The 21,946-nt window shown below is 47.2% G+C and overlaps 1 protein-coding gene across 3 annotated transcripts; it reads right to left on the reverse strand.

Moving 5' to 3' along the window:
• Window positions 1-5,490: 5,490 nt before the first annotated feature.
• mrrf (mitochondrial ribosome recycling factor) lies at window positions 5,491-21,610 on the reverse strand. Of its 3 annotated transcripts, none has more exons than XM_030354773.1 (7): window positions 21,512-21,610; window positions 18,872-19,059; window positions 17,587-17,739; window positions 12,093-12,211; window positions 8,161-8,252; window positions 6,350-6,509; window positions 5,491-5,693 (listed from the first exon to the last, which is right to left on the reverse strand). In XM_030354773.1, exons 2-7 carry the CDS (start codon window positions 19,044-19,046, stop codon window positions 5,616-5,618), a joined length of 777 nt encoding a protein of 258 aa, XP_030210633.1. In that variant the 5' UTR covers window positions 19,047-19,059; window positions 21,512-21,610; the 3' UTR covers window positions 5,491-5,615. The 3 variants fall into 3 exon arrangements, with proteins under 3 accessions (XP_030210633.1, XP_030210634.1, XP_030210635.1); XM_030354774.1 differs by lacking the exon at window positions 21,512-21,610 and adding an exon at window positions 20,973-21,184; XM_030354775.1 differs by lacking the exons at window positions 17,587-17,739; window positions 18,872-19,059; window positions 21,512-21,610 and adding exons at window positions 12,875-13,004; window positions 13,147-14,071.
• Between the last annotated feature and the right edge of the window lie 336 nt (window positions 21,611-21,946).

The following is a 21,946-nucleotide window of genomic DNA, read 5'->3' on the forward strand; positions in this document are numbered from 1 at the left end:
GCCTACAATCTCGAGCCAAAGAACACATAGGCGTGCAACTGGTCCTCTTTGTGAAATAGTTGCATATATGTAAAAATGTCAGCTGAGCTCTTTCTCTGAGCAAGATGTATAATTAGTATCAGTAAATGGTGCATCCACGCCAGAAACGCAAGCAATTCAAGTCTTTCAGGGTTATACACTACCCATATTTACATACCTGAAGGATCGGTCGAAGCGGTTAAACCAGGTGATTCATTGTCATTCTTCACACCACCCCTCCATCACGCAACAGACCCCACTGCTGCAACACCACCCCCCCCCCCCCTACCCAACCCCCCGCCTCTTTCTCCCGCCAGCAGCCCCTTGATTACAGCCATCTCTCGGGGGAAGGGTTCAACTCCTCAGAGATAGTGATACAGAGGGCACTAGGCCTTCTGGCCCAGTCACTTCAGATCAAGGCGCGACGAGGAAATGGCGACGGACATAAAGCTAAATATATAATTCCTCCCATGCCGGTAATCACGATGTCCAGACGATTCGAAATGACAGTTTAACCACTTTAGACTGAGGAACGCTTTGTTGGGGCTGGAGAAGAGAAGGGAGAGTTGGTGTGCACAAAAGGGTGTGTGTGTGTGTGTGTGTGTGTGTGTGTGTGTGTGTGTGTGTGTGCGCGTGCGTGCGTGCGTGCGTGTGTGTGTGCATGTATTCGCGCGACGCGACCGTACGTGTGTGTTTGCACATACACGCACATACCCACGTGCGCGCACACACACGCCCGCGCACAAACACACGCATACGTATGTGTGTGTTTGCAGCGGCCATCCAAAAAGGGGCCCTGCGTGGCCCTCGGCACGTGAGCGACCGCACGATCCCATTGAGCTGAAATCGCTCGCAGACCAGAAGGATTGCGGCAATTCGGCGAGTGAGTGACAAGCCAAGAGGTCCGGAAGGAAACACTCTGGCTGCGATGGCGCGGCTTTACCTGATGATTAGGATGTCCAACTTCCTAGTGGAACGGCCGTCATTTCCCAGTTCAAGGCGGTAAGTGTACCACCTGGATTAGGCCTAAACGCCGTCGACGTGAGGCGCAGGTTACATTAAGACCGGCTGCAGGTCCGTCTTGCATATCAATGTCTCTACCCCTCAATTAGTTTAACCAAACGGCTCGGGAAACAATTTCCAGCCGCAGGTCTCCGTTAATGTTATGCGCAATTTACATATGCGTAGTTTGGTTCCTGCCGCCGCATCTGAATAAATCTCTCCGTTCTACTACAAAGAAGAGCATTTTTGTGCATTTACATGCTGATTGGATTCTTGATGTCATCTTCAGGATAGCGGCCCACTCTTTTACCACTTTCTGCACTCCAGAGGAGACGCAGAGGGCAGAAGGAGCCATGGAGAGAGTGGGCGGGAGGCTTGGGATGAGAGGTGTGTGTGTGGGATTGATCCAATTCTATCTGCGCTGAAGAGACCCCCCCCCCTCCCCCGAATGCTCTGTATCCTGGGGATAGCCTAATCACAGCACACGGGACGACATAGAGAACAGACAAAAATACATATTCTCTCCACTCCAGCAAACATGCAGACGCTCACACACAAGCACACTCTCACTCTTTCTCCCTCTCTCTCTCTCACCCCTTCTCTCTCACACACACTCGGTGCTCACCACACCTAGCATATAATGGGGAGCCTATTGCCACAAGCCTGTAAAGTCTTGAAGATATATGAATAATGCAGAGAGGGATAATCGGCATGCAAGGCACACAGAGATGGGGACAGAGTAGACAGAGGAGTTTGGGGAAGGGATTATGAGGAATGCAAATCAAATACCTTTCGAAATTGGAGAAAAACAAGGAAGGAGGATTGAAAAGAAACCTTTATTGCTCCTTTTTTTGCAACATAGTGAAAGCAGATTAAGTCGGTGGGATTTTGCTGATTTTACTTAACTAGTTTTGTTTTACATAAAATAATGTTGGCTCCATTCTTCCAAGGCAAAATAAATATGATTGTCATTTACAGTTCAAACATCCTCATCTGTGCAAAACGCAAAATATAAATACAAAAGTTACCTTTAAAGCTGCTTTAGGTGCAATTTGAGCGTTGTAAAGAGAGAGCCGAAAAGAGCGGAGGAGAGAAACTAACCCTAACCTTAAAGAGCTCTTTTCGGCTCTCTCGTTGTAAAGAGAGAGCCAAAAAGAGCGGAGGAGAGAAACTAACCCTAACCTTAAAGAGCTCTTTTTGGCTCTCTCGTTGTAAAGAGAGAGCCGAACAGAGCGGAGGAGAGAAACTAACCCTAACCTGAAAGTAACCAAAATATGTCTTCCTTCCCTCCCCACGTTTTTGCGACTTTAAGACGAGTTGCATTTTACAATAACTTGGCAATATGAATTCCTTGAAGCAATCAGGTGAGAGATGTGATCTAAAGAGAGTCATCCACATGCAGGCACAGTCTGTAATATATAATAATAATAATAATAATAATAATTCACACAACACATTTCAGTCGATAATAGCTGACCAATGGCAAGGGGCATTTCTAATTAATTACGCTCAAACAATAGCTTGTAAATATTGCCTACTGCACTTTAAATCGAATGCGACTATTTTCATTAAAGTTTTCCAAATGGACTAACCTACACTAGAGAGAAAAGAGGTTTGGGCATTGAACCACTATCCTCGCCCAGCGAACATAACAGGCCCTGCGATGTGAGGCGCCAAATCAACTGTTTGCTGAACTTATTTAGAATTGTATATTTTTAAAAGCAAGAGCCAAAGAACACAACACACAACTCCTCTTTTTAACACTCCACGCCACGTACACACAAACTCATGGCCTTGGTCCGTCCCACACACGCACCCACGCGCACACGCACACACACACATACACACACACACATACACGTCAAAAGGCGGTGCAGCTAGCAGTAAACATCGAGGCGAACGGGTAATTCACTTGATAAATGTCAAGCGAAATGAAGCTATCAGCTGAAAGCAATTTCCTCGCTCTGGCCTGTGTTCTGCGCCAGGGATCTGGGAGATTTTCACTCCTCCATCGATCATGAAGCCTCTGTTTCAGGCCAAGGTACACAATGCCCCCAAATTGCTGACATATGGACCCAGAATCACCGCAAGAAAACCTGCCATTTGCACCCCACCCCTCTTCTGTCCCGACCCAAACGCTCCTCCGCTAAACTGTTGTTTATCCAACGACTCCAGGCCATTAAAACACAGCAGAGACGCAGGCAAAGAGACACAGGCAGAGAGAGAGACACAGGCAGAGAGAGAGAGACAGGCAGAGAGAGAGAGACAGGCAGAGAAAGAGAGACACAGGCAGAGAGAGAGACACAGGCAGAGACACACACAAACAGACAGAGAGAGGGACACACAGAGGCACACAGACAGATAGAGAAACACAAAGAGAGACAGAGAGAGAGAGAGATACACACAAACAGACATTGACAGTGCGAGAGAGACATGGATGGAGAGAGACAATAGGCAGAGAGAGACACACAGAGAGAGTAACCATCTTTATAAGATAGAAACGTGTTATGCGTCCAACCAAGACACCAAATAGAAGGCCACAATTGAATATAGGAGAGGGGAATTTAAAAGTGTCAGGTGTTTCCTACTATAGCTTCTGATCCAGCAGTCCTACTTAATTATAGCAGAGCTTCTGATCCGGCAGTCCTACTATGTTATAGCAGAACTTCTGATCCAGCAGTCCTACTTTGTTATAGCAGAACTTCTGATCCAGCAGTCCTACTGTGTTATAGCAGAACTTCTGATCCAGCAGTCCTATGTTATAGCAGAACTTCTGATCCAGCAGTCCTGTGTTATAGCAGAACTTCTGATCATGCGATAGCCAAACTTCTGATCCAGCAGTCCTATATGACCGCACCAAACCTTTCCATAACTTTCCATAAGGACAGAGACAGAGTTACATCTTGTTTATGGTTTTGTTAAGAGAATGTTCTACCAAAGAAAACACTTTCTTGAGTGGATGAATACTTCAGAAGGGCATTTTTTTATTTCTACACTGGCCAGTCTACACTTGTTGATTTGAACCTTTACAGAATGTTTTTATCAGTTTACTTTTGCTGGCCCAGTTTGTTTTTTCAAATACATGTTTACAGATCCCCGCCTCCAGCAACTTGATCGGTCGAAACAAATACAAAGCGAAAGACAGTGAAATGCCACGTTCTGTCGGATCAGAGCTGGTCTTCCATCACACATCAGAATTGACTCTAAAGTCAGATTTTTCAAACTCGGGCCGCTGTAACCAAAAGCCACGTAAAGCCAAGTGGAACAATGATTACACCCACGTCAGGGTCATGTTTGTAGTTCTCAAACTGGTCCTCAAAGAGTGGACTGGAGTATGCATTAACCTATATCAGACGCTTACTGCCTGGCCACTCAAAATAATAATTCCTCAGAGCGATGTAGACATTTCTGTGCTTCATTTTTCCACTTGAATACAGAAGTATTGTAAGTCCTAAAGGACGGCGCAATCACAGACATACGGAACCCTACTGCCTAATGGCTGTGATGTCATCAAGCAGGGCCCCCAAGTCTACACAGGAAGCGCCCAATATCAATCCTACTAATGGGGGGAGAGAGAGAGAGAGAGAGAGAGAGATGTTAAAACAAGAAAGAAAGAAAAAAAAAGTGAAAACAAGAAAGTTGACGCAGAAGGGAGCATTTGTTTTTCCTTTAATGAACACCATCAATAATGTTAAGTTCCCTGCTTTACTGTGTTTAGAGAGGGTAACCATATTATCAATCCTAGACATGGGCATCAATTAAAATACTTATTTTCCCACCCCTTAGATAACTCTGGTTTTCACATGACTTTGAATCAAATGTGAAGCAAATGTTTGGCAACGGAACCGCGCTATCTTTTTCCGGAATAGGAGGCGGCTTCTGCATTTGTGGAACAAACTCCCTGCTCTTCACCGCCCGAGACAGAACCCGCAGAAAGCAGTCGACACTCGGACGGGTGCGCTTGTTTTATATAAACAGAACAGGCTTGTGGCACAGCGTTTGATTAGGAGGAGGCCCGCACATCCCATTAAAACCCCATTCATCCCCGGCTGCATGTTTGTTTGAAGACACGGAGCAACAGAGAAGGGAGGGGGGGGAGGGAGAAAGGAGGGTTGGAGGGGAGGAGGCTGGGAGGGAGAAGGGAGCGAGGGAGGAGGGGGAGAGTGAGGGAGGGAGGAGGGGAGGCTTAGGAGGAAGGAGGGAGGGAATGTGTGGAAGGGAGGGAAGGAGGATGGAGGGGTGGGAGGGAATGTCGCCGTTGTTTCCATGCCGACTTGTTTGTGTATTGACAGCTCCAACAGATTGCGCCCAGAAGCCCGACGTAGGGCTTGTGTCATTACAGAGCACCAAACCTCAGCGTCAACCAAATGTTGGGCTTACGAGCCGCGACTAAATGGTCTGTTAATGGAGCTTTCCAGAAGCATCCATAGCCAGTTGGGTATGACTTCTATAAGCAGCCAAACCCGATCCACCTCGCAGTATAACTATGATAATACCATCCCACATCTCGCCTCAACAGACACATTGACCAATGACCGTAATATAAAGTACAGAATACAAAAATAATAAGTAGTGCATAGCTTTTATTAGCATGGTTAGCCTAATAGCTCTTTGGTCTTGGATGCTAGCTGCTTGTCGATGTCGATGGCCATGTTGTCCGCCATTTGCTGAAGCTGGAAGGAAAACAGACAGAGAGGAGCGTTCAGTTAGTCATCTGGTCCTGACCTCACTCTCACCCATCCCTAACCCATCTCTGACGCAAACCCATCTCTGACCTTAACCATCCTCTAACCCTAGCCCACCTCTAACCCTATCAATCCCCTAACCTTAACCCTATCAATCCCCTAACCCTAACCCTATCAATCCCCTAACCCTAGCCCACCTCTAACCCTATCTATCCCCTAACCCTAACCATCCTCTAACCCAACTCTAACCCCTGCTCCACCTCTACCTGTTTCTCCAGCAGCCTGATGGTGTCCTCAGAGTGCTCTACCTGTTTCTCCAGCAGCCTGATGGTATCCTCAGAGTGCTCTACCTGTTTCTCCAGCAGCCTGATGGTGTCCTCAGAGTGCTCTACCTGTTTCTCCAGCAGCCTGATGGTGTCCTCAGAGTGCTCTACCTGTTTCTCCAGCAGCCTGATGGTATCCTCAGAGTGCTCTACCTGTTTCTCCAGCAGCCTGATGGTGTCCTCAGAGTGCTCTACCTGATTCTCCAGCAGCCTGATGGTGTCCTCAGAGTGCTCTACCTGTTTCTCCAGCAGCCTGATGGTGTCCTCAGAGTGCTCTACCTGTTTCTCCAGCAGCCTGATGGTGTCCTCAGAGTGCTCTACCTGTTTCTCCAGCAGCCTGATGGTGTCCTCAGAGGTCTCCTCCTTGGCCTTCTTGACCTGCGTGACGGCGTTGGAGCGCACCCTCCTCAGGGAGTCCTTGGCCTTGTTGCTCAGCTGCTTGGCCAGCTTGCCCAGGTTCTCCCTGTGCTCCCTCGTCACCCTGGAGCGCCCCAGAGGAGGTAGCAAAGGGGGAGGATTGAGTGGGTGAGAGAGCCTTCTGGTTGGGTGTGGCATAGAGAACCTAGGCTAGGATTCCCCTGGATAGCAAGTGTAAGCCCACCAATGTGTTGTCGAAAGCCATAAATCCTGCAACAGGCTAACAAACTGCTGCCTAGCGTCATCCATTCAGACACTGAAGAACAAACACACGTTCAACACCTTTTCGTCCAACTCTGATCACCCTTTGTACTTTTAATGTGGCATTTTAAAGATCTGAAATTAGCCAGTGCCTTTACATTTTCGATTTCATACATTAATTAAGCTTGAAACGATGAATGGGTGTATCACAGACCAGACTGGTAGGCCACCGTGACAACCAGCCTGCCCCTCTAAAGGTCAGGGCCCTAAGAGGAGCAGGCAGCCGGCTCAACAACTTTGTTTTCACTTGGCGTCGAGTTAATCACTCGGCAGAAACATACTTCTTCCCGTTTCACTCGTCCTCTCTCCTCCTAATTGGCGTTTCCCCCTCTTATTTTCGCTCTTTCTCGCCTTAGAAACTATTTGCAAACAATCTGCGAGTAGTGTCTATTTACTGCAAACAATACGTCCTAATTACTGATTCCACAGCCAATCAAGGAGCTCGCTCTCTTTGGAAATGCAAATGGCGGCGGGGCGAGTGGCGAGACTGATTGCAGGGGAGAACGCCACGCCCCCGCCAGACGAACACCTGCTGCTCCACGTGCACGGGCAGCCACACGTGCACACGCACACACAAATACCAACACAGACACACACACAAGCATACACACGTCACTATGTAACACACCCACACTTACTAACGCACTTGTGAACACAAATGCACGTGCACGAACACACACAGCTCTATGTAGGGAGCTACATAAACACTTATATACCCAACGGATGGACGTCCCAATACGTCCATGATGGATAACGGCGAGTGTGGTTGTTTAATCAGGCTACGCCAACGGATGAGGGGGGGGGGGGGGGGGGGAAGAGAGAGAGAGAGAGAGAGAGAGAGAGAGAGAGAGAGAGAGAGAGAGAGAGAGAGAGAGAGAGAGAGAGAGAGAGAGAGAGAGAGAGAGAGAGAGAGAGAGAGAGAGAGAGAGAGAGAGAGAGAGAGAGAGAGAGAGATTGGACCCAGGAGTCTTCCCATGGCTCTAATAAATCTGTCAATATCAACCAAGAACTTCGAGACACGACGTGGACTTGTATAACATTTAGTAAAGCCACAGCAAATATGGACCTGACAGTTCAGCTAAACACAGAAAGGACAGAGTTAAACAGCACTAAAAAGTGCAGTAATAATGAGACTTGAGAAACAATAGAGGGGAGATGCAGAGAACGAGTACAAGACTACACATGGAAAAAGGAGTGCCGAGGAAGGTTACAGCCCTTGGGTCGATTATTATGTGAATGTGTGTATAATATGCCTTTGTCTCTATATTTGTTGTCTATGTATAATGTTTGTATGTGTATATTTAGAATGTGTGTGTCTGCGTTTTTATATATTGTGTGTGTATATATAATATAAATATAATGTGTCTATGTTTATATATTACATTTGTGTATGTATATATATTATATATAGTGTGTTTGTGTACATATTTATAATGTGTGTGTGTGTGACTCACTTGGGAAGAGGCACCTTGATGATGGCTCCGTCCACCTCTGGGTTCAGCTTCATGGAGCTCTCCCTCAGGGCACGAGTGACAGCCACTGTAGCCTAGGGGCGGGCGCGCACACACACACACACACACACGCACACACACACACACACACACACACACACACACACACACACACACACACACACACACACACACACACACACACACACACACACACACACACACACACACACACACACACACACACACACACAAGAAGAAGTGGATAAGTGCTTGGTTCTCTAAGCCCAGACTGAACGGAAAAGGGCCGAGCCTCATGCAGTCACCGCCAGAGCCCAGCTGCTAACCATTAGAGTGTTGTTGTTTTGTGTGTACGTGTGTTTTGTGTGTAAGTGCACATGTGTGTATTTGCGTGTGTTTGTGTGTGTGTGGAAAGGGGAAGCCCATGCCATGTGGAAGCGCCTTGGGCCACTGTCAGCGGACTGAGAGGTTGCAGGGAAGACCTGACCATGGATGACCCCCGCCCCCCCCTCCACACACATACACACACACACACACACACACACACGTCACTTTGGGCTCATGTTGTGGGAGGAAGACAAGTGAGAAAGTGTATCAATGTGCCATTTCCCGATGACCAGCCAATCAATGATTCGTTATCCATCAGCACAGCTCTGATCTTCTACCTGAAACAATGAGTCGACAGAGTCTGTAACCCTGTTAGTCACTCACACTGTCTGAGGAGGTGAGCCTCCCCTGTCTCAGGGCTGAAGTCACCTGACTCACACTCTGTCTGAGGTCAGTTTAGTCTCTCCTGGTCTCAGGGCTGTCAAGTCATAATCTCCCACGTAAGCAATTTCCAAGCACTTTCTAATTAGTTTCCTGCCTCCAAACATTAAGCCAGTGCCAAGGCAATCTAAACACAAATTAGATGAAAGATGCTGTCTCTATCTTGTCACTATGGCCATGCAGAATGAGCAGAGAATGAGATGGACCGGTTACCATAGGTACACAATTAATAGACTGACAAGAAAATAGGAAGAATATTGGCCGAATCTCAACTGGTCAAATCACCAGCCGTAAAGTATTAATAACTACCGGTATATATTTTTGCTCCTGGAATAATATTATTTTCCAGTGATAAATTGGCCTGAGTGACTTTTAATGTTATAAATATGGATTCATCTCTTTCCCCCACCCCCCACTATCTGACCGGACACATTTGCAGTTGTTTTATACAGGCTGTGTTTAGGAGTAAGGATGAAAACGTTCGCCAACCCTGCCATTATTTAACCCTGTTCACGTGCCAAACTCATTCTGATGAATTCACTTAAAGCCCCTGGACCGGTCCAAGCTCCCCTCGGCCTGGCATTCCACAGAACAAACGTGAGGCCAAAATAAAAACAGATCATTATTTCCTCCAGTCCAGACTTCCTTTCTAGTTCTCCTTGTCAGGTCCAGCAGGCTCGAGCCACTGAGGAAACGGCGGCGGGATTAAAGGAACCTATTTGTGTATATTAATTCACAAGCTCCCATATCTTTTTTCCTTCCCCACAGAATCCTCCAGAACACAGGCCTCCGTCCCTGCCTCTCTTCGGGCTTTGAGCGTGGGCTGATGGATTCAACCTGGAACTATGTTGGATTGTTCTCAGCGTCAAATTCATCACCACCCCTCGGATCTCTCTCCCCTTCTCCCTCCCTTCCTCCTCCTCCTCCTTCTCTCCCCCCCCTCCCTCCTTCCCTCATCTCTCTCCCCCCTCCTCCATCCTCCGTCTCCCCCTCTCTCCTCATGCCCCTCTCCCTCTCTCCTCCTCCTCCCCCCTCCTCCTCTTCCTACACCCGCTCTCTCCCTCTCCGCCTCCCTCCCCCCTCCCTCTCCCTCCATTTTCCTCTCTCCTCCTTCTCTCTCCCCCTCTCCCCCCCCCCCCCCCCCCCCCCCCCCCCCCCCCCCCCCCCCCCCCCCCCCCCAGTGGTTAAGGAGAACCGAGCGCAGCTCTCTGGAAAGGCACAACCAGGCGTGTTCTGGTTAACATGTCCGCGGGGGGAAGAGAAATGATGCTGAAGTTACACATCAAACGCGCACACGTCGCTTCAAAGAGAAACCGAGCCGTGTGGAATTTCTCCGGACGTTTTTGAGTCTGTGTGTGCGCGTGAAAAAAAAAAAGATAAGAAAAACAACACGGCTAATAACAACGTGGCGTGTTGGCGCGCGGTCGACACACGTGTGTGTTCATCCGCCCACACCAGCCGAGGCCAAATAAAGCCCAACGACGGGGGGAGGTGCTGTTGATTAGTGTGTGGTGCTGGCGGTGGAGACTGGCTGTGATCAACAGTGCTCGTGGAGCCAGTGGTGCTGGTGCTGGTGGTAGTAGTAGTAGTATTGGTAGTAGCAGTAGTCGTGGTAGCCGCTGGTAGCTCCGCTGTAGCTTCCCAGGCCTCCGTTAATGGATGTATGGAAAACAATGGCGAGGGTCTTGGGTTCACTAGGTAATGGATAGGCCTCATTATAAGCCTATTAGAGCAGAGACCTGTGCCGTCCCCTCTGTGTGGGCTACGGGGAACCTATGGCTGAGGTGGTGTGTGTGTGTGTGCGTGCGTGCATGCGTGCGTGCGTGCGTGCGTGTCAAGTGAATGTGCAAGTGTGTATGGGTCTGCATGTGGGCTCATCTGTGTGTATGCCATGTGTATGTGTGAAGTGCTTGTGCGTGTGTGTGCGTCTGTGCATGTGCCATGTGTATGTGTTTGAATGCGTGCGTGTGTGTGTGTGTGTGTGTGGTCCGTGGCTGTTGCGTGTGTGTGTGTGTGTGTGCGTGGAGTAGGCACTCGGTGAGTCAGGCCTGGCTCAGGTAGCCCACTGGAGTATCGTGTGCGGATGCTCTGATAAATTCCCACATTTGCATTATGGTTTGTGAGCATGAAGCAATGAAACGCTACACCACATGAAAGGACCCGGGGACCAGAAACACGTGTCAGGCCTTTGCTCGACAACCTAAAACTAGATATACATACAGTGTGTATGTAATGTCATCTCCCGGCTCATGGGCCGGGGAAGGGGGTCCCGACGTTACACTGAGGGAGATTTCCTCTGGGTTTCATCGGGGGGGGAAACGTTTCACACAAGACGTATCACCAGGGGGGCCGGGTGTGATGTGCACAGTGGTAGGCACTCTGCTCGCATTAAACTGTTCACGAGGCATCATCTAAAACGAAGCATGGACGAAAAGAAAGGGAGAGAATAGTGGCACACAAAGGAAATGTAAAAGATCCATCCATCCTGACCAGAGGGTAAGGTGAGGTCATTTCCTTTTCTGTTTCAACTCACACACACATCGGCCTGACTACACACACACACACAAACACACACACACACACACCGGCCTCACTAAAGGGGACCTTTCAGATCATCCATCAGATAGCATCTCAGATAAAGTTGCAGAGGGAGAGATGGACGGGGCTTAAAAAATAAACAGATCTCAAAGATAGATTTACTTGAAGACGCGTGAACTTGATCAAATAGACAGATCGTTCCCTCTGATTTATTATGGAGAATTTAGAAAACACAGACAGATGAGAAGGAAAGGAAGGAGTGTGTGCGACTGTGTGTGTACGTGTGCTTGTTCGTGTGTGTAACTGTTCTTGTGTGTGTGTTTGTGAGGTAGAGAGAGAGAGAGGTGTGTGACTGTACGTGTGTTTGACTGTTTGTGTGTGTTTGTGACGCAGAGAGAGAGAGGTTTGTGACTGTTTGTGTGTGTGATAGTTCGGTGTGTGTGTGTGTGTGTGTGTGTGTGATAGTTCGGTGTGTGTGTGTGTGTGTGTGTGTGTGTGTGTGTGATAGTTCGGTGTATGTGTGTGTGTGTGTGTGTGTGTGTGTGTGTGTGTGTGTGTGTGATAGTTCGGTGTGTGTGTGTGCGTGTGTGTGTGTGTGTGTGTGTTACCTCTGGGGAGCTGGTCATGTTAACCACTATGAGCTGAGGAGATTTCATGGAGACCTGGCCCAGCTGGTTGAGGGGAAACTTTCCATCTGGGGTGGTCACTACGATGTGGTCCAGAGCCCCTGAAACACACCACCGCGTCCTACGTGTTAACATGAATACAAAGCTGTTCACTTCCTGTTCACACGAATATAAAGGTCAGTTTACTTCATGTTAACATGAAAATAAAGGACAGGTCACTTCATGTTAACATGAATACAACGGACTGTTCACTTCATTCTAATATTGAATATAAAGGATATATAAAAGGGAAGGTCGCTTCACGATAACATGAATATAAAAGGACAGTTTATTTCATAATAACATGAAAATAAAGGACCGATCATTTGTGTTTGCTAGATAAACACAGTGGCAGCATAAGCAGCGTACTTTTGCTCTACCCCGTTTCCCACTAGCCATGGCCTTCTTGCATTACTACTTACACCGTCTGCATATGTGGTGGCATGTGAAAAGGACAATATAGTTGTACACCTTCAGTCCAAAGATGGAACAACTGATCTAATACAGCAGCTCAGACTTCAGACTCAATCAGCATCAGAAGAAATCAAGTCAAGTCCCAAAAATGTAGTCCCACTTTGACTTCCTATCGTATGTGAAACACTGGGACACCGACCCAAACTCTGAGTCACAAAACAAAAGTGGGACGCTATCAAGCCGTCAACGGAGATCATGACTTGGCAGCGTCTCTTCTCCTTGTGGGGAAGCAAAGCAGAAACAACTGCTACCCGAGTACAGGCCCAGGGTCCACGGGCGGCTGTGGAACAGATCAGCAGACAGGGGACGTCCCGCCGTCACCTGGGAGCAACAGGATGTGAGGTCACTCGCAGACAGGGTGGGTGCAGACAGAGATGACCTCTTATCTTCGGGAGGTTTGGGAGCAGGCAGGCGAGGGAGAGAGAGCGAGAGTGAGAGCGAGAGAGAGACCCCTAAACCTTTGTACTTCATCCTCATTTGTGCGTACATGTATTCAGTTAGCAGTGTTTTGTAAGTCACTTACAAGGCACTTGGTAGTGAGGCTGAAGAGAATCAAAAGCACACCAAGGATATTGGAGCCACTAGACCCTTGAAGTGCTGCCACCAGGGACAAGGCAACAACCAGATCTGATTGATGATGCTGCAGCTCTTCAGAGTCTCTGGACTCGTTCCCCGTAAATGAAAAAACAATAATAAAGCAATAATTATTCAACATGAGGAACCATAATTGCTAATATGCTGAGTTTGCTATATACCATGACCTTGGCTTTCAGGAACAATGATTGTAGCTTTTATTCCCTTTGCTCCCCAAACTTCCTGGAATGGAAAATAAGTGGGAAAGACAAAGTGTGGGCCGCCCTCAGAGCACAGACGCCAAATGATTTCCTTTGATTTAATTTCTTCCACTCTCTTCCGCATCGCTCTCCTTCTCTATTATTTTTTCCCTCTCTTGCGCCGTCCATCTGGATTCCCTCTAAAGCAGTCGTTTCCTTCTTCCTCACCTGTCTTCCATCACACCCCCCCCCCACATCCCATGTCCTGGTGAAGCCCGGGTGTCGGGGTGGTGTATGTGGTCCATAGGGGGAGGGGAAGTATGCCAGGGTAAACCTCAATAAAAGGTCTCTGCCCGTCTTTGACTCTGAACAGGGTACTTTGACCAGGGGATATAATGAGTAACTGTTCTTTTCCTTGTTACATCGATTGAACCGCGGCTGGTCTCTGAGGGGCATGATGGTTCTCCCACTGCTAGCTACTCTCCATACCGGGGACATGCTCAACGTCCCACTGGCTGGAGGCTCCAGACCGGGGGCTGTCTAGACCCCCTGCACCTGAAAGGCAGCCCCGTCTAATGACCCAACACAACTCCTTGTGTGTGTGTACCTGTGACCTTTTGTCTGTCTGCCTACCTACTAATCCTCTGTGTGTGTGTGTGTGTGTGTGTGTGTGTGTGTGTGTGTGTGTGTGTGTGTGTGTGTGTGTGTGTGTGTGTGTGTGTGTGTGTGTGTGTGTGTGTGTGTGTGTGTGTGTGTGTGTGTGTGTGTGTGTGCTGCTCTGTCTCTTTGCCAACCATTTCAAACTAATCAAATCCTAGCCTATGCATTACCCACGCTTCAATGTAGTTTTTCCCTCTGTTTACGTATTTTTATGTCTCTCTCGTTCTCTTCCCATCTATCTTAGACCGTCTTCCCTCGCTGTCTCTCTTACTCTCCACTTCAATCGCTCATATTGTTTGCACGCTTAAGCTATATTTCAGTGTGTGTGCGTGTGTCCATCTGTCTGCCTCCGACATCCTGTCCGTCCACCTGTCCATCAACCAAAACTACTTTTCACCGGACGTGTCCGTCTGTGACCTCCTGTCTGTCCATCTGTCCGTCTCCACGTGACCTTATGATCGTCTGCTTCGTGCGGCTGTTATCCGTCTCACCACAGTGTGTCACTGCACATCTGTGCACACGAGAGACTGAGATACACACACGGGGAGAACCACAAATGCACACAATCGTCTTGAGACAAGAGACAGACTCACTTTCTCCCTCAAAGGGCGATCGTGATCCAGCCCCTGCTGGACACCGACTGAGCATTACATCGATGTGAGCTTTTGAACTCGGGGACGCGTTCCAATTCTATCCAGCCACATGATACCGGCGTAGGCTCCGGCAGCGCCTTCCCTGTCGCGGTTCAAGCGTTGGGATAGCGGCGGCAGACACCCTTAACCTGGGAAGGCACATTGAAGTCCATTAAGGCCACGTCATGGCACAATGAGAGCTGAGGATCTGCTGCTCTGCTGGCTGCGGTCGGCGTGTCCAGGGGGTAACGGATACGGACGGGGCGAGGGGAAACACTATCTATCCTCAAACGGAGAGGGCTGAAAGTCCGCAGGCTAGCGCTACGTGTTCCTGGAGAGGGAGATGTGTCGTCATCCAGCAGCGGAGCTTAGCTTGAGCTTCCTTCACAGTGACCCCGGTGTTAAACTACAAACATTGAGCGGCAGTCACAGAGAAAAATATAGTTGTATGTACTTAGGAAATTTGGCCAAATGCAAATGTCTGTACCATCAAAGAAATACATTTCAACCGGGGACTACTGAGGATGTAAAGGAAGTGGATTTGATTTCAAACATAAAGAGCGCTCCTTAGCTTGCTTTGACTAAATAGGGTCTCCATAGCAACAGCTTTAGCGTAGACATCCCAGGAGATTACAGGATACATACTACCATAGTGTAAAAAGGGTGTGCGTGTGTGTCTATGGATCATCATAACACTCTGCTCTTGGCCATTGAGATGTTCTGGTTGGACCAAATCTCAAGCAAACTTACGGAAGCACGCACAAAACACATGGACTACAAAGTATTATCATATGAGGAGTGCACACAAACATACACACACACACACACACTACACGCAAAGAAAACAATACACATTCACACACAATTGCAGACTTGAACCAACACACACACAAACACACACGTAATGAGAGCCAGATGATTTGATCATGGAACGAACACACACACACACACACACACACACACACACACACACACACACACACACACACACACACACACACACACACACACACACACACACACACGTCATTTCATTCCACCACTTCATCCTTTGCAGCCAGTGAGTTTCTGCTGTCAGCCCTAAGTCCTGCTGCCTCCACAGATTACTGCGCAGCTGGACGGACACAAATAAGGGGGAGAGGAGACGGAGGGCAGGGCAGATGGTGGAATGGGGGGAGGGAGGGGTTTGGGTAAAGGAGAACAAGGGGGGGCGGGGGTTTTGGGGGGGGTATGAGGCAAAAGTGAAAAAGTGAGTAGAACGTGTGTTGAAAAGAGTGCAGGTAGGGGGTGAGGTGAAGCCCACAGAGTGTGGATGGAGAAGTTGTGAAAAGTGAGAAGACCTATTTCTCATTTGGGTCCAGATTCAAATGAATAAAAGGACACGGGACACAGAATGAAAAGAAATTGGAGACCAGTTCAATAGATAAAGCAGAAATAAATCAATTGCAGACAGAAAGAACAAGAAGTGGATTTCCCAGATACATGTTGACAAAAGAAATCCGGTGAGGATTTTTTTAAAGCTGCATCTGTCCCATCGTCGCAGTGTTTTTTGGATTATTTAATTACATACCGATTGGAAACAGCAAGGCTTTCGGAACAAACGTGGAAAGGGAAAGTTCGCGCCAGGGGAAACTGAAGACCGAAAATGTAAACTCTAAATCCCCCTGCTGTCCCGTGGGAGCCCCCATTACATATAGCAGGAGGTCGCGACCTGGATGTAGTCGAGGAAGGAGAGGTCAAGCAGAGGTCAAGGTAAAGGTCATTCCGGGGGATGCCCTCTGCTCAGCCCTCAGGCTCTTGGTCAGGTAGATGCAAATGAAGGGGCCCCCGGGGGACTCGCGCACAAAAAAACATGTCTGGGAGATTACTTTATGCATTGGAGTAAACACGAAAATCCCCGAGAATTGGTGCCATGAAACCAGTTGAAGGGCCTCACAGTTCTGGCCCCATGTGTGTTGAATGATGCCAAAGTCAATAGTGGGTAAATTGGATGCGTATGGCCGCTGACCTGGCAACGCGGCATGTTAACTGAGGTTTCCACCACCATCTCTGAGGAGGCTGAGGCTGAAATGGCTACGAGCCAGTCTCCTCGTGCCACCATGTTTTCATTAAAGAACAGATTACTGTCCTATCATTGACTGTCAGACAGATTATTAGTAACACAACATAAGGAGTAACAAATAAACATGTTATTTATCTTATGTGTTTTATTTCAGAATTCATCTTTTTGAATTGTATTTGTTTTGAAATATGTCGAACAATAAAAGTAGTAATAGTACCACAGTGAACCTACATCATATTGGTTTCATAGATTTGAACGCAGGAAACCAGAGCGAACAAGAAGACCGAAAACATCCAGAGAGCAACCCCCAAACTGTCCGTGCTTACCCCTGGGCCAGGCCTCTCATTGGGCCTCCTTGGCTAGGGGCGCCCCCCTCCACATGACTCAATACTGATCCCTGCCATGGATCATGCTAGACTGCTTCAGCAATGAGATCTCCTACACTACAACGTTCACCACAAAAGCCTCAAACACATCGAAACATCTAAGGACACTCTAAGAACTGGACTCTAGTGCAGCACCTGTTTGGGTCAACTGATCCTATTGTACTGTTCAGTGTTCCTGCCAAGGCGAATAAGCTGGAGAACCAAAGAAAATTGTCAATGCTGAATCCGAGACCGGGGGGTTTACCCCCGCTTTAAGTCTTTGTGTTGTGTATATGCAAGTTATTACCAAAAAGATGCACAGTCTCATGGGGCCCAGCTGTTTCCGAGACAATAAATGTGCAAGAAGAAAACGAGAGGCAAGGATATGGGGGAGGGAGGGATGGAAAGGAAAGGAAGAGCAATGAGGGGAAAGGGAATTGATGAGCTATGGCTGACTCATGGGCTATCTACCTGGCGACGTTCGAATGCTGAGGCTCCGCGTGAAGTCATCCTTCAGGGTGTTGAGCACAGCCGTCATGTCCCCCTTCACCTCGTCCAGATCGATGATGTCTTCCACCAGCGCAGAGTTAATGTTCACTTTGGCCGCCTGACCCTTCCCCTTGGCTTGGATCGGGCCGGAGGGGAACGAGAACAAAGAGAAAAACAAGAAAATAACAAAGGGTGTATATGGCAGGGGAGAGGGAGAGGGAGAGATAGAGGTAGTAAGATAGAGAGGTATACATAAGGTAGATAGAAATAGAGATGGATTAGATAGATAGATAGAAATAGAGAGAGATTAGATAGATAGATAGATTATAGAAATAGAGAAAGATTAGATAGAAATAGAGAGAGATTAGATAGATAGAGATTAGATAGAAATAGAGAGAGATTAGATAGATAGATAGATGATAGAAATAGAGAAAGATAAAATAGAAATAGAGAGATTAGATAGATAGAGATTAGATAGAAATAGAGAGATTAGATAGATAGATAGAAATAAAGAGACTAGATAGATAGAGATTAGATAGATACATAGAAATAGAGAGAGATTAGATAGATAGAGATTAGATCGACAGATAGATAGATAGATAGATAGATAGATAGATAGATAGATAGATAGATAGATAGAAATAGAGAGAGATTAAACAGACAGACAGACAGACAGACAGACAGACAATCTCCGGCTTCCCTGCTTGTTCTGGGTGTGCTACATTAAAAGCAAAACAAGCCTGTACTCTACATGATATACTGGTACTCAGCTCTGAGATATGAGACATTGTACCTTTTTAAATCTACCTTTTATCACAAAGATGCTAGATGCTAGGGCTCTACTGTGGAGTACCGCCGTCTCCAGCCTCTTGAAAGCTCTTTCATGGAAGGGGGGGGGGGGGGGGGGGGGGGGGCAATCTCAGGACAGGACCACTGGAGATAAAACGCCCAGCCTCTACTCAGCCTCAGACACTGCTGCTCGAGAGCCAACAGCAGCCCCCTGCCCCATAGTAAATGGTAGCATACAGCCCCCCACTCCCATGACATGTGCTGCGTATGAACACATTGAATATCTTATCTACTCTGTAACCAATCGCCTGAGTCAGTAGCAATTACCTTTACCGCAAAGCCCGGATTTAGGAGAGTATTACATAGTGTACATGAGTAACAGGAAGTATCTAGACAAGCATCTTTAGCGGAGATTACATTTAAAAGGAAACAATTGCCTCTGGCCCTGAAAAACAGTATGTCAAGGGTTGGAACGCACCTTTGGCCTTCTTGGTGGCGTAGAACCTTGCAAAGGTGGGAGTCAGCTGGGGGTTCTGGTGTGTGAGGAGTGGGGTCGTGACCCGGGCCGTGGTCAGGACCCTGGGACAGCTGAGCTGCCGCACCAGGGCATGGCCCAACACGGGCCGCAGCAGGCACACCAGACTCAGAGCCATACCTGGGGAGGACCTGGAAGAATGGAGAGAAACACAGTGAGGGTCATAATGGAAGTATGGATTATGTGCAGGGACACAAACTGTTCAAAAATAAAATGCAATACTTGCAGTGACCTATGTCTACCAGTAGGGGGTATGCCAGCTGTTTTGTTTGGATTGTTAGCCTCAGCATCCATCACAGTCTTTAAAAAGATGTATTGCAAGCATCTGCTAAGGTTAAGACCTCTTCCATGTGTACTTTGTGACAACAACAGCAACAGGGGCATTTCAATAAAGGATCTAAAAGAAATAGGCTCTTTTGAATTGTATTACACCTCTTTAAAAGCCAATAAGTTCTACCACTTGAATGAAATATAGCTTAAGTGCGCATACAATATGAGCGATTGAAGTAGCGAGTAAGAAAGACGCAGAGGGAGGGATGAGGGTCTAAGAGAGAGGGGGAGAGAAAAAGGGGGACATAAATATACCTAAAATAGAGAAAAACTGCAGCAAAGTGTGGGTAATGGGGTAAGGTTATGGTTATGATTTGATTGAAATCTCTGACGAACACACACACACACACACCCACACCCCTAACCCTGAATAGATGTATCTTATACAACCCAATTACCCCTTATATATGTATATTATACAACCCACTAATCCCTAATAGATGTATCTTATATAACCCACTAACCCCTAAATATACATACTTTATACAACCCACTAAACCCTAATATACATGCCTTATAAATCCCACTAACCCATAATAGATGTACCTTATACAACCCACTAACCCCTAATAGGTGTGTCTTCCCAGAGGGGGGGGCGGGGCTGCCAATCTGACAGTCCTCAGCACCCAGAGACAGCTCCTTCTATTCACCGCCTCACAGTCCTCTCTCAGCGCTCCGCTCAAGCCCTGCTCCCCGCTACTGAACCCTGGCCGACGCGCATGCACGTGCACATCCAGTCACGCCCCTCCTCTTCACAGACACACAGCGGAACCGCCGCCTTTCAGCGGCAGTGGGTGCGAACGGCAGGCGGTGAAATAGTGTACACAGATATCCAACATTACACCTCCATTGTACGCAGTGTGTTTATGCTCTTAAAAGAAATTGCACGCGAGAAGCAGACGTTTGATGTGGGACTGAGTGAGCTCACCGACAGAACGCCACACACATCGATTTATATCTGTTTGTTTGTTCTGCGTGTGTTTTTCTACCTTCTCCGAGTCATAATACAGTGTAGTGGGATCAAACCTGTATCCCAGGCTGGCGTGTTTGTTTGGGCCAGTGATACCCAAAGCCTCGTCCTAGCTTCAATAGGAACACCATCTACTGATAGACTGTGTCAATAAATACTCTTATCAATGCCCATATCCGACAGCTTTTCTCTCACTTAAATATAAATAAACATCCTTTCCTCTCCCCCGATTCTTATCAAAACTGCATTCCCTACAAATTTGACAGCTGCGTAAACACCATGCATAATCTAGACACAAATCAGAAGCAGTCACTCTGTTCCGACAGCATTATTGTGCTTGAAAGATATCAATTTACAGCTCGTAAATTCAGTTCAAAGGCTGACATGCAGAATGCTTAAGTATCCTTAATCAAAAAGGAAGGCTATTTTGCATGAGCTGGTGCTTCTCGAGCCACATTGACGATTAATTAATTGTTAAATTAAGTGGCAGTGGGGCGATTGTGTGTAGATAAAACAGATTCTTAATACCCATTTAGCCTTTTACATCGTATATTTACTCATGTTTATTATACTCTGAAGATAATATCAGAGATACGGCCACACTCTAAAAGAACAGTATCTCACATAGGAAGCGGGCAGGTTTCCTGGCAGGCTTCTCTGACGCGTCATACTATGGGCATAAGATAGGGAGCAGGTATGAGACGCTGACTGATGTCTCTTTACGGAGGAAGCCAAGCAGGGTACCTCTACAACAGGTGTTCACACACTTGACACTACAGCCTCGTATCCTGTACAGCTGCGGACACACCCTCTCCTGATGGCTGGGTTGCTGGGGGCCCGCATGGGAGGTCTCTTCAGTCAGCCAGAGATATGGGATATGGTTCTGAGCCTTCTGTTTCTCTTTAAGCCACAGATATGTGATCATATCAGAAAAGGTTATTCTGAGCCAAAATAAGCTGCAAGAGTAAAAAGCATTCCAGTCATTCTTGAATGTACACCAAAGAATGACTGATATACACAAAACATGCACCGGACAATGCTGGGACTGGAGCTCAACTTTAATTTGAAAGCGTTAGCGACACGGATACTTTTCATTTCATGTTGGTGAGAACGCATGTGTTGCTGTTTTTCTGTTATCTGCAGGTGTCAGTTCACGAAGGTCGTGGACATCTTCAGTGATTTAAAGAAATACAAACGCAGACCAAATTAACAACTGCACGGTGAAGGAATAACTGAATGAAGAACAGTTCATATGTTTATAGAAATCCAAAACATGCACTTACTTTATGGAAAATACCTTCACAGACGCATGGCAGAAGGAAAATAATTGTATACCTAACGTGAGTGAGGACCTATTACCGTCATCATCCCGCGACGGGCTGTGAGTCGCCGCCTGTGTCGTTACTCTGACTCCGCCTGGGGGGGGCGGTGTTTAGAAATGTACGATACAAGTTCATGGAAACAGCGATGAACAGTCTGCACAGGAAAAGTACAGTGACATGAATCGAGGGCACCTCCTAATTCATAAAGGATTTAAACAAAGACCACACAAGGTATGCGACATTGTTGTCATGCTTTCATGTTGACTTACTGAAACCACAAGAATTAAAAAATATATATTGATAATTTAAAAATATGTATATGAATATGCATAAAAATAAAAGACAAATATTTATTTAGGAATATATAGATTTTAGATACATTATTTGAACATATGA

The sequence above is a fragment of the Gadus morhua genome, chromosome 4 (assembly GCF_902167405.1).
Source record: "Gadus morhua chromosome 4, gadMor3.0, whole genome shotgun sequence".
Lineage (NCBI taxonomy): Eukaryota > Metazoa > Chordata > Actinopteri > Gadiformes > Gadidae > Gadus > Gadus morhua.